A 13,791-nucleotide genomic window follows, 5' to 3' on the forward strand; every position below is an offset into this window, starting at 1 on the left:
AAAAATTACATAATGTATATACTTCATTAGCATATGTAAAATATATAAACAAAAACTTTACATTGAGTCATAAGGAAAGCCTCATTATAAAGAACTGACAGTATATGAATTACAGATTCCTGCCAATTATATTGATATAACTCAGTTAAAAAAAAAAAAAAACTAAACAAAAAGTCAACTTATGTTGTAAATGATCTTCCAAATGATCTTCATGTCAAGAACAAAAGGGAAGAAAAGGCAAAACCAGCCCACATCAGGTATAGAAAGGGGGCTATTGCTACAGACTTTACAGATATTAAGAAGATATTAGAATTACATGATGGGAGACTCCTGATTTTATTAAGAATAGTGTAGCACTATTCCTCCCAAGTCTTCCCTTTGACTACTAAAAATCGTGCATACATCACAAGAAGCAACATAAGAAGATTCTGAAAGTTGGAAAGAAGGCAACCTGTTTAGGACCCTGGAATTTGAGGAAGTACATGACAGAGTTCCCTGTTTCCTTTTTGCCTCTCATAGGTCCCAGATTTACTAACAGGCTCAGATAAAAGAAAACTTAATATAAGAAGAGCCAAAGAATAGGAAGAGGATGACCTAATAGCAGGGTAAGGCAAGAAGTCTTTGATACTCTGAGTGAGCAAATGATGCTACATATATGTAAATGCTTATAGCAGGGCCTGAGTTGTTCCATGTTGCAAAGTTGTCATAATATTCATAATGTGAAGGTCAATGGTAAGGCAGCAAGAAACAATACTCAAAGTGTCAAAGCTTTTCAGGAAGAGCTGCATAGGATTATGGCAGATGAGATTTGCCAGAACACATACTTTGATCTTGATGAAATGAGCTTGATCTGAAAGTATATGCTGGAGTGTACATACATTCATTAGGAGTCCAAGAATTCCAGGATTCAAGACATTCAAAGATGGTGTAACACTGATTTTGGGTGGAAATACTGCAGGGTTCAAATTAAACCTTTCCCAATTTACCAGAGAACCCTAGAGCACTCAAGAATGTGAGCAAGCATATTGTTCCATTTATTATTGCCACAAAAAGCCTGGAGGATATCAATATTGCCTAAAGAATGGTTTCTGAACCATTTTATTACATAGGCAAGAGAATATTGTATGTAAAACATTCCACTCATGGTCTTTCTGATCTTAGATAATGCTTCAGGGCATCTACAGCATATCCTTGATGTGTATCCTAATGTAAAGGTTATAACACATTCACACTCATTCAACCATGCACTAAGATGCAATAGCTGTGTTCAAAGGATGTTATTTATGCCAAATTTTTACACAGACTGTTGAAGTGAGCCTATCTGACCAAATGCTTCAAAAGTTGAGGAAAGCTTTCAACATTCTAAATGCCATCTGAAACATTTTTGCAGCATGGAGAGTCATGCAAGAACAATTTTTGTAATAATGTTTTGGAGGTACACATGAACATATTCAAAGCCTTTAACAAAGATTCTGCTGTTGATGAAACAGTTGATGCAGAAGAAGTTATGCCCAAGGTACCAAGAAAGTTCATAGCAAAGAAAGTGGAAGAGGTGTTGCAGTTTGAGAAAGATCACACTATTTTTTGTCCACTTGGCTGGTGACTAAGAGGTGTTTCTTTTTCCTTCTTTTCCTGCATGGGAGTTTTCAATTAGTTATTTCCTTCCTTTCTATCTATTTTCTATTAGGTTGGTTGGATGCATACTACCTAGAACAGAGAGACCTGGAGCTTGTGGAAACATTTACACATTATTCATGTTTCTACCGTACTATTTGGATGAAGTAACTGAGTGAGAGTTTGAAGTTGTATTACATGGGGGACAGAATGAGCATAATATATATTGAATTTATTAATGTTAAGGGTATGTATCAATGCAGGTTAATTAAAGGGAGTATACCCTTTTTACTCCTTTTCTGTATAAAAGAGATCAAAATTAATCTGTCTATAACCAGTCTCCCTTTATATTGTCAAATGGCCTGTGACACTATTCTACTAGAGGTAATATAAAAATCTTATGATGGGTTTGTATTTCCATTTATTTTTATCTGAATGGAAGACAAATGAAGTGCCTGGAGACCTAACAGAACCTGCAACCATGAACACAGAAACTATGCTAGCAATGAAGGAGAAGAGCCCAAGTGGCCAGAGGTCAGGACACACAGAGCCACCACACCAGCTAAGAAAGACCATGGAGTCAGGGCTCTCAGAAAAGCACAGCAGAATCAAACTGGAGCTGAAACCATCTTCACAACTTAGCAGCTGTATAAATGAGGGAAATAATTTAATTATCATGACTCTCATTTTTCATATATGAAATGAGAATATTAAAAAATCAGTTTGGCCCGGGGTGAGGTGGCACATGCCTGTAATCCCAGCGGTTCTGGAGGGTGAGGCAGGTAGACTGGGGAGTTCAAAGACAGCCTCATTAAAAGCAAGGCACTAAGCAACTCAATGGGACCCTGTCTCTAAATAAAATACAAAATAGGGCTGGGGATGTGGCTCAGTGGCTGAGTGGCCCCTGAGTTCAATCCAGGTACCCACCCTCCAAAAAAAATCAGTTTGGCAAACTAAATGAAAATCTATGTAAACAGTTTCAAACAAAACTATAATAAGCACTCAATAAATACTATCATTAGCAACAGCATTATTATGTAAGAAAATTTCAACTTCACTAGTACTAAAAAATGAATATGTGGGAAACTTCCCATCTATCAAATTAAATAACAATCTTTAAAATGACATCAGAGAAGGAACAGTGAAATATGAGCTCTGATATATCACTGGTGGTACTATAAATTGTAATAATTATTTAGTAAATAATGTGTCAAATTATCCAGAGGATTAGAAATATCTAAGTCTAGTAAATCTACTTTTGGGTATTCATCATGAAAATTTTTAAAATGCCACAGAATTTTCATAAAGATGTCAATTAGAATACTACATATAACAGAGAAACTTTGTAAGCAACACAACTGTCTAACATCTAGAAATGCTTAACTCTATTATAGTATTTTTGTTGAACAAAAAATTTTGAAGTCATTCAAATCACACAAATGAAATCAATAAAATTCTATGGAAAGACATAGCATAATATTAAGGTAATTCTTGCTCCATAATGGTACACATAGGATGAATAAAAAGTAGGAAATTCTTGGAGTACAGTAGCGCATGCCTGTAATCCCTAGCTGCTCAGGAGTTGTCTGAGTGTAGACTTCCCTCCTCAAGTGGGTTTGCCTCAAGTCTGCAAGAAAGCAATGGCCAGGGGAACCTCATGCTGACTAGCTTAAAAGAACACTGCCCAGAGAAAGCAAACCCGGTACTGTGTTAGGAAGAAAGGGAGGAGTGAATTGATACTAAACAGATGAGCAGTAATGTTTCTATAAACTTCTACTACTTTAATTTTTCAAATTACATTTATTGCTTCCAAGATTTTGAAAGTAATTTATTTCATTGGAGAAAATTTGGAGAACAGAAGGCGTCAAAAACTCACACATGATCCTATTACAATAAGACTTTCATCGTTAACATTTTGGTGCATTTAAAAAAATCTGAACAATACAGATAATAACATTGCAGATAAATTAAAAAATTATATATATATCATCCTAATTATTTTAATTTGGAAATGTGATTTTAATGGCTCAGTAACATTTTCTTATATGAAAACAACATAATTTATTCAACCATTTCTCTCTTGTAGGTTACTTAAATTAATTTCCTTTTTATTACTATATAAAATGTGGCAATTAATACCACTGGATGTAATATTTCACCTGATCTCCTTAGGAGAGTTTTCAAAAGGTAAGATTAGTGGACCAAATTTGTTAAGGATCTTTTCACATGTTGCCAAATGAACACATATTACATATTTATAGTGAGAAAAAAAATCTAATAAATACAAAATGGGAATAATATTTGCCTTTCTAACTTCAGAGTTTGGTAAAAATATCAGATCATACAATTTTGAAGAATATTGTGAAAATTAAGGCATTATATAAATGCAAGGTATTTTTTAATGTAAAATATTTTGATAAAAGCAAAGATTCAACAGAAGTTGATTTATGACAATAATCTTTCTTAGGTTACTTTATAATTTTTATCATACTCATTATCATAACTTTAAATGACCTTCAACAGTGTTTCTGACATTATAACAAGTTACTTTTCTTTTAGCTATTGAAGTAGTTTTACTCAAAGGATTTTAAATATCTATGTATTAATTAAATTATTAGGCACTTAACTATATCCTATGAAGAGGATTATGAAACCAGGAATATCCTAGTATAACTCAATGTGAAAGAAAGGTACACAACCAACAAAAATAAATATAATATAATAAAGCAAAAATATTTCACCACAGAAAACAAGAACATGAAGTAATTAATGCCTCCCTTTCTTCTATATTTTTCCTGTTTCAACTTCTGCCAACTGTTCTCTTATCTTGTTCTACACTTTGGAATTTGTGAAGGTTCATTTCCAGTCTGCCTGTCTAAGCTAAGAATGCTGAACTTATTCCTATCTTCCTCTTACTTTTTATCTATTCTTACCCAGATCACCTGTGTCTTCAGGACAGATTCTGATCTCCAGGACTTACCACTGCTATCCCAACTTTGCCTCTAGGCTGACCAACTACTTATGTGATAACTATTCATGTGTCGGAAAAACATCATAAGTTATGTTTATTAAAATTTCAAATAACAGAATAAAGTTAGTCAGTGTTAAGGAGTAAAAAATAAGGAAAGAATATATCTAATTCATCATTTTATACACTTAATATGTACTAGTTATGTAGTAAAGAACAATAACTCACTACAGTAGTGTAGTAATGCTCAATATGTTACTTACCAGAGGAAAGAAGGCATTTGAAAAAACTCTATGAAAACAATTACATCATGATAATGAAAGGGATTAAAAAAAAAACACTAGCAGGGCTAACAACAAAATACAGCCACAGGTAATTTATCTTCCACTTTTATTTGTGTGAGAATTCCAGGATAATATATGTCCACAGGATGGCTGGACACTACACTTAGTTACTAATTGGTCTGTTTTGTCAAGGTTAAAGGTTCCCAAAATGTAATTAATACTTTTTCTGCTAATGTGTTTCCCACATCTAATTTGTGTTATTTGATATGTACAAATATTTATGTCCTTTTAAAAAAGGAAATATGAAGAACAAAACAGAGAATGTTCCAGAGCAAAGGTGATACAAATATAAGTCAGACAATAATTAGGAAATTGAGAAACTATTCACTTTTAAAGTTATTTATATATTTTCCTGGTGCTTAAACCTCTGGTAAATTTCCATATTCAAATATAGCATTCTTGTGTGAGAGAAGATAAATATTAGTGGTGATATCAGTAATAACTATCACATAATACTCTTTTTTAATACTGAAATGAAATAAATGTTGTAATGACTGATTATTTTTCTAGAAGAATTATCAGGGAAAGAAATATCTTAGTCTCTCCACTGAGAAAGTTCAAATGTTAATTTAGGGAAACATAATGATTTCTCCATTCCATTCTGAATGTCAAGAAGGTAATTTAAGAGACTTTAAAATGGAAGTTTAAGATAGCCACATTGAACTATGTTTTCAAAGCCCACAGTGTGGATGGGACCACGTCTTATATTAAAGAGGCTAACAACTGCAGTAATAAGATACAGGCTTTAAAACTAGCTTTGAACTATGAAAGGGTGAACTAGAATAGCTAAAGTTCCATAAAATTAAATCAAAGGAATGAAACAAGCTGAAATGAAAGTTATAAAAAATTTGAAACTATTTTTAAAACAATGATACAAGAGATATTCTGGAATCATATGTAGGTTTAGCATTCATGGATAAAGAAAACAGGATGTTCACACAGAATATTTGGACATACCATGTTTGATTAAAATGATGAGACCATTTTTTTTGTAAAATCTGATTATTTAATTTTAGCATAATAGTGATTTATTATATATTAATATTTCAAAAATATACTTTTATGTTTAATAAACCACCAAATAAATCAAAAGAATGTCCTATACACACGCTTTTGCTCCATACACCAGACTGCTGTTACACTGAAGGCAGTGAATTCCATCACGGGGATTGTAAGATCCAGGGCTGCAGATCACTGTAAATAAAGAATAAATTAATATGTAATATGTCCCTAAAATGTCACATAAATTAACTTTGTTTTTATCATAAATCATCAGAGATTCTTTTAAGTGTTATTTTTAACTGAGGTAAAATACATATAACATAATTTAATATCTTCAACTTTTTTTAACTGTAACTTCAGCATTGTTAAATATACTCACATGTATAACCAATCTCCAGAATATTTTCATCCTGTAAAACTGCAACTCTATGCCCATTAAAAACTCCCCAATTTCTCCTCCCTCTTGCAACTGGCAACTACCATTCTAGTTTCTATGAGTCTTACTTTTCTACATTCTTCATTTAGGTGAAATGATATAATAAAATATTTGTTTTAACTTTTCACTCTTGAGCCTGGCTCAGACCAAGACTATGAACTAAAATAATTTTTACTGGTCATACAATGTGGAGTTCAAAGGTTGAATGGATCTTCCTTTCAGTTATAGCAGAAGACACCAGAGGTCAACATCACAGGTGCAACAAATTATGCTTATCAGATGGCCCATCATAACTGTACCTTAGATGTGTAAAGATAGCTCCAAATCTGCGAAGGGACTACAGCTTATTTTTAATAATTTTGTGACTTCAAGCCCTAACTACTTTTTAAATATAAAAGTTTGAAAAATACTAATTTAGTTTTATAATCCTTAAATATAAAGATAATGCCATGAATATATTATCATACCTATCTTTGCATGACAGAAAATTAAAGAAGGGCAGAAAGAAAGAAAGTTTAAATACCATCTGTTATTGATTTACTTTGGAATCCCAGGTAAAGCATTCAAGTTTCTAAGTTTGACTGTCCTCATTTGTAAAACAAGTAAAATAATAGCCAAATTCATAATATTAACATAAGGATTAAAATGAGATCACTTATATTAAAAAGCACTCAATGTATAGAGACAATCAATAAATGCCTAACCATAATGCACTCTGGGACCACCATTTTATCCACTGCAAGTAGAGGGCATGTATGTCACATGATGCCATATAGGCTTTCAACTAGGTTGAGGTATCTAACCTGTTTTTCCTTTTCCTATTGAAAGTGTAGTTGAACAAGGATCTCAGAATATGTCAATAATACATATAAGGTATGGATATTATAGACCATCAAATAAATGATAGCATCATAATAATATGTATTAATGTTTGGGTTATTATACTACACTATTTAATTTCATATTGTTTAGTTTTAAAAAGTAGTTTTCCAAATACTAAATATTTTAACTACTTATTCAGAGGAAATATTCTCTATACTATATTTCAAAGAGTTTTCCAAGTATTAATAGATGTTTTATTTGGGTTGTAATGTTTCAGACGAAAAACATAATGAAACACCAACATTAAATAGATGTGTATTGCTTTACTAACTTTAAACTGATAATATACATAATCAAAGTTCCAGTGATGTTAATATAGTATGTTTTTTCAAAAGCATCTGATCATAATGCCTTTTCTCTCAAATCACAAATTAATATTTCCTGAAATATGGTAACACTAAATAAAATTACTGGAAATGTTAAATCACAGCACATACTGAAGAGAAATCTTCATGTTATCATTACGTATATCATTTACAGTGATGGTTACAAAGAGAACTGTTGATATTGGCATAAAGGTATTTAAGTTCATGCTTATATAAATATGATCTTGCATTAGCTATCAGAAATAATAAACCTCATGATATGTGTAATACCAGAGAATCCTTATCTGTAGTACTCTTTCCTAGTACTCTATAAACTAAAATATTTTTCTTCGTTAAGCAGAATTGAGGAAAAATGTTAAAATGTAATTTAAACATATAGAACAAGATAAGTGGACTACATTTATTAAATAAAGAGAAAAGGATGCATTGGTGATTTAGTATTGACTTATAAACAAATGATAAGAAAGTACTGGAAAAAAATTTCACAACTTTTAGATAAGGAATTTCTTAAAAAGGTAAATACATGAAGCACAATAAAAGTATTTGATAAAAAATTAAGTACTTAATAAAAATTTTTTAAAGTAACAATACTCAAGGAACACATTTAGGATAATAATTGCAGTTATATAATCAACAAAGGTATATTATTCAGGATACATAAACTACCCATATAAATCAATGTGAAAGAATAGAAAAACTACTTTAAAAATAGGTACCAAAAGAGAAAACAGATGGTTAACTTATGAGGTTTTTTTTTTTTTTTTTTTTTTTTGGGTATACCATCAGAAAGTATTAAAATAAACCAGAATCTAGAAGAGACAAATAAACATCAAAATATATACTGAGAGAAAATTCAGCAAGATGATGAAGCTCTGGACCCCAGTTTCCTCATGAAAACAGTAAGTAAATTACAAGGGACAGGCTAAAGTAACTTTATAAGAGCTTTGGAAATAAGTCAAATATCTATAGCAATTCAGTGAACATACAGTCAAGAAAATAATACCTTCAAAATAGTGGGGGGAAATGATGGGAAATTTTGTGGCCTATTTGCTCATTCGTGCTCAACATTCTCACTGACAGAGTTCTGGGAAATTCTGCTCCACATACTTGGTAGAAGAGAGCAGACTGAATTGGCACTCTTAACTGCATGAGGATGCCTCCCACTGGACTTGATGATGGCAGAAGTCCTATCTTAAGCCATGGGTATGGTTCCTAAAAACCATAACTACAAACCCACATATGCATGGACAAGTGATTACACACGAATACAGTATCTAATAAAAGAACCAGGAGCAACCGTCAAAAAGACATTTAATATCAGCCATGTATATGGAGGAATCAGAAAAAAAAGAAACACCTACAGGATGAAGCATATAAAGATGTTCAACATCACTAATCATAAGAGAAAAGTAAATAAAACTACAATGACATATCACCTCATACTGATTAGTATGAGAAAAAAAAACAAATGGTGAGAATGTGGAAAAATTGGAAACCTTGTACATTGTTAGTGGGACTATAAAATGATAAAACTGTTCTGAAAAACACAAACATAATGGAGGTTCCTCAAAAAATTAAAGAATTGCCATATGATCCAGCAAACCCACCTCTGAATGTATATCCAAAAGAATAAAAAGCAAGATATGAAAGAGCTATTTAGACACCCATGTTCAATGCAGCATTATTTACATATTGACAGAGGTTAAGAGGTAGAAGCAACCAAGTTGTCTACTGGCAGAACGGAGGACAAACATACATAAAATGAGAAATGTATAATAAAATTCAGTCTCAAATAAGAAGAAAATCCTGTCATGTGCTATAACATGAATAAACTTGTGCTAAGTGAAATAAATCAATCATAAAAAAGACAAACACTATGATTCCCCTTAAAAGAGAGATCTGAAGTAGTCAAACTCATAGAAACAGAAAGAAAAATACTAGTTACTAGGCGCAATGGGACTGGGATTGGCAATGGGAAGTTGTTAGCCAATGGATATAAATTTTCAGTTATAAAGTTCTGTTTGAATACACTAATGATAAAACAATCCTATAGGGCAATTAAGGCAACATTTATTTATAATGCATCAGTATATGGTATTTTGGGATAAACGTAACCAAGTTGGCAAAATACAGTCTAAACAAAAATCAATGAAATAAAGTAAAAGAAGACACAAGTAAAAGAAAATACACTCCATCACCTTGGGTTAGAATAATTAATACTGTTAAAATGTAGCTCTACCCAAAGCTATTTATGGATTTGATATAATTCATATAAAAATTTCAATGACCTTTTAATCCCCAAGGTATAGAAATCTGCATCCTAAAATTTGTTTAGAATCTTAAGATAAACCAAATAGCCAAAACACCTTGAAAAATAAGGACAGAATTAGAAAGAAGTCTCATGCTTCATGATTTTAAAACATAAAACTACAGTAATCAAAACAATGTAGTGCTACTATAAAGAAAGCCATACAGACAAATGAAAAAGAACTTAGAACCCAGTAATAAATTCTTTCATTGGGTCAAATGATTTTACTAAGAATATGAAGATCATTCAATGAGGAGAGGGCAATTTTTTTCAACAAATGGTACTGGGAAAACTAGATATCCACATAGAACTGAATAAAGTTGGGTTCTTACCTTACATCATATAATGGATCTAAGATGTAAACTTAAGAGCTTTTAAACAAAAATATTTAGAAAAAAACATTGGGGAAGTTTCATGAGATTGGATTTTATAATGACTTCTCACATGTGACACTAAAAACACAAGGAACAAAAATCAATGCATTGAACTCCATTAAAATTTAAAACTTTTATTCATAAAAACACTATGAATACAACAAAAAGGAAATATTTGCAAATTATATATGATAAGGACTTAATATTAAAATATACTTAAAAACTTCTACAAGTCAACAATAACACACCCAAAAACAACCCAATTAAAAAAGGATGGGGCTAGGCATGGTGGTGCATTCCTCTAATCCCAGTGACTTGGGAGGCTGAAGCAGGAAGATCACAAGTTCAAAGCCAGCCTCAGCAACTTACTGAGATTCTGTCTCTAAATAAAGATTAAAAAGGGCTGGAGATGTAGCTCAGTGGTTAAGTGTCCTTCTGTATAATCCTAAGCACAAAAAAAAAAAAAAAAGGAGAATGGAGGGTTGAATAGATATTAAACTCCCCAAAAGACATTGCAAAATGCCAATATACATGAAAAGATCCTTAACATTAGAGACAGAAATCTAAACCACAATGGTATACCATTTCAAACACATTAAATATGGCAAGTATCGAAATAACAAGTGCTGGGGAGGATATGAAGAAATTGTGAACTTTGTACTTTGTTAATGGGAATGTAAAATTGTTGAGCTGCTATGGAAACAGTATGATGGCTCCTCAAAAAATTAAGAATAGAATTACCATATGATCCAGAAATTCTGCTTCTGAAGAAGCAGGGTTTTAAAGACATATTTGCATACTTTATAGTCTCAATGTCTATGTCTCCCACCAAATTGATATGGAAGATCTAATTATGATGAGGCTATATTTAGACACAGTGCCTTTAAGATAAGCTAAATGAGTAGAACTGGGTCATAATCTAATAGGATTACTATCATTATAAGAAACACCAGAGAGATTACACATACTCTCTTTTTGTCTTTCTCTCCATAAACATGCACCAAGGAAAGGTCTGTGAGGACATAATCAGAGATGGTTATCTGCAACCAAGAATACCTTTACCAGCAACTGAACTGGATGGAATCTTGATATTTTTAGTCTTCAAAGAATGATAAAATTATGGCATTTGCAGACAAATGGATGAAACTGGAGAATATCATGCTAAGTGAGATAAGCCAATCTCAAAAAACCAAAGGAAGAATGATATCGCTAATAGGTGGAAGATGACACATAATGGGGGGTGGGAGGGGTTAGTGTCAGGGTTAGAGTTAGGGTTAGGGAGGGGGGCAAGAATGGAGGAAGGAAGGACTGTATAGAGGGAAAAGAGGGGTGGGAGGGGTGGGGGGGAAGGGAAAAAAATAACAGAATGAATCAAACAACATTACCCTATGTAAATTTATGATTACAACAAATGGTATGCCTTTACGCCACGTATAGAGAAACAACATGTATCCCATTTGTTTACAATAATAAAAAAAAAAACTGTGCAAAAATTAATTTCTGTTAAGACACCAATCTATGGGATTTTATTGTGGCAACTCAGTCTAACAGAATGTATATCCAGAAGAAATGACTATAGGAACTTAAGAGATATCTGCACATCTGTGTTCCCTATAACATCATTCACAATAACCAAGAGGTGGATGCAACCTATTGTCCATTGCCCAAATGGAAAATAACTCATTCTCACTCTATCTCTCTTTCTCTTTTTCTCTCTCTCTCTCTCTCTCATACACACACACACACACACACACACACACACCCACAAACTTGCATGTGTGTGCACCCACTGGAATGATATTTACCCTTTAAATTAGGCAGGGAACTCTGACACATACTACAAGATAGATGTTAAGTGAAATAAGCATTACAAATGATCTTAAGAGTGCCAAATGGGCTTTTGAGTGTCAAATGTATACAGACAGAATGTAGGATGGTATATTTCAGGGGTTGGGGGCGAGGGGAATGGGGATGTGTTTTTAAAGCATATAGAATTTTAGTATAGAAAGATGAAAGTAATTCTGGAGATGAAGTGTGGTGACAGTTTCACAACAGTGTGAATGTAGTTAATATCACTGAATTCTTCATTGAAATTCACTTAATTTGTGTTATGTATACCACAATAAAAATGTGATATCACAAAATTTAAGCATTTAGATTTTGTTGATGATACAAATTGACATACATGTGGAAAAATAAGATTTCTCATTGCTGTTGTAAAAGTACAAAAATAACAACTGTGGAAAACTATCAGACATACCTTAATTAATTGCAAATCTTAAGATCCAATATAAAGTAAAGACCTTGAAGAAATTTAAATAGTTTATGCAAAGAAAATAATTATAATAGCATTATCTGTCTAGCAAAAAAAAAAAAAAGAAATTAGAATTGGTTTTGACCAGCAATAAAATATATACTTGGGAATATTCATAGAACAGAAAATTTCACAGGAATGAAAATTTGAAATTTTAATAAGAAATGTATGGATTAATTTCACAAATATATGTATTAATTTCACAAATAAGGTCCACAATGATATGTAAAATAACCTACCCTTAGATTTTCAAACATGATATTTAGAAATCCAGTTGTATATTATTGAAGTAAAATTTATCAAAACTAGCATATACAAATGCAACAAAATCATATATAAAATATCAACCATTATCTTATTTAATATGAATGATAAATGAATTTCAAATCACAATTTTTAAAATCTTTGAAGGAGATAGTTTATCTTTTCTACACATCAAGACATTTAACAATATTTAATAATAGTCACAGTAGGGCTGAGAATGTAGTTTGGGGGCATGGCACTTTCCTTGCCCTAGTATATGCTGGACCCTGGGGTCAATTCCTAGCACTGCAAAAAAAAAAAAAAATTAAAGTAATATCCACAGGTCAAAAAAACAAAAAAAGTAGACCTTCTGGAAGATGTGTATGTGTCTACATGTGTGTGTGCTTGTTTATATTTAAATATGGTATGTATCCATATTTCATATGGTAAAGAAACAAAATTTTAAAATTATTTTTTCCACTGTTTTTGAGGTAGGTAGAACTTTCCTATAAAGGAAATAAATAGAAAAAATAAATAATGAAACTTCTTTACACAGCACTATCCATAAAGTTTAGTATATCATAAAAATTGTTAAATTGGAAAAGATACAGAAAATTAAGACACACACTTGAGAGAACAGTTAATAAAAAACTAATTCAAAATAACATAGGTAATTAACAGATAAAAACTTCAAAGTGGTTGGAAAATATGAATTCAGATGTTAAAAAGTCATAAACAAACAGATGGGAGAAATCAGAGAAATAGAAACTATAAGACATAAAATGAAAATTCCAGAAACTCTAAGATACTAAACAAAAAACTAAAATACTGGAAGAAAGAAAAGTTGGATGTGTTCTGTAGCAGAACAAAAATAAAAAGCAGTATAACTAAATTTGAAAACAGGTAGAAATTTCACATTTTGTAAAAAGAAAAAGAAATGAGAGTTTTAAAACATTAAGAGAGAATAACAAGGGTGATAG

General features: G+C 31.7%; 1 protein-coding gene across 3 annotated transcripts in view; it reads right to left on the reverse strand.

Annotated features, from left to right (window-relative positions):
• Positions 1–3,475: 3,475 nt before the first annotated feature.
• Zpbp (zona pellucida binding protein) overlaps positions 3,476–13,791 on the reverse strand; it is a 103,924-nt gene continuing 93,608 nt past the window's right edge. For 2 of the 3 annotated variants that reach the window (XM_047561760.1, XM_047561759.1), the window contains one exon: positions 3,476–6,120. In XM_047561760.1, the coding sequence (XP_047417716.1) occupies positions 6,026–6,120 (95 nt within the window). In that variant the 3' untranslated portion in view covers positions 3,476–6,025. The remainder of the gene's footprint in view (positions 6,121–13,791) is intronic. The other variant, XR_007109868.1, reaches the window with a different exon arrangement.

Source organism: Sciurus carolinensis, chromosome 8, assembly GCF_902686445.1.
Source record: "Sciurus carolinensis chromosome 8, mSciCar1.2, whole genome shotgun sequence".
Classification (NCBI taxonomy): Eukaryota; Metazoa; Chordata; class Mammalia; order Rodentia; family Sciuridae; genus Sciurus; species Sciurus carolinensis.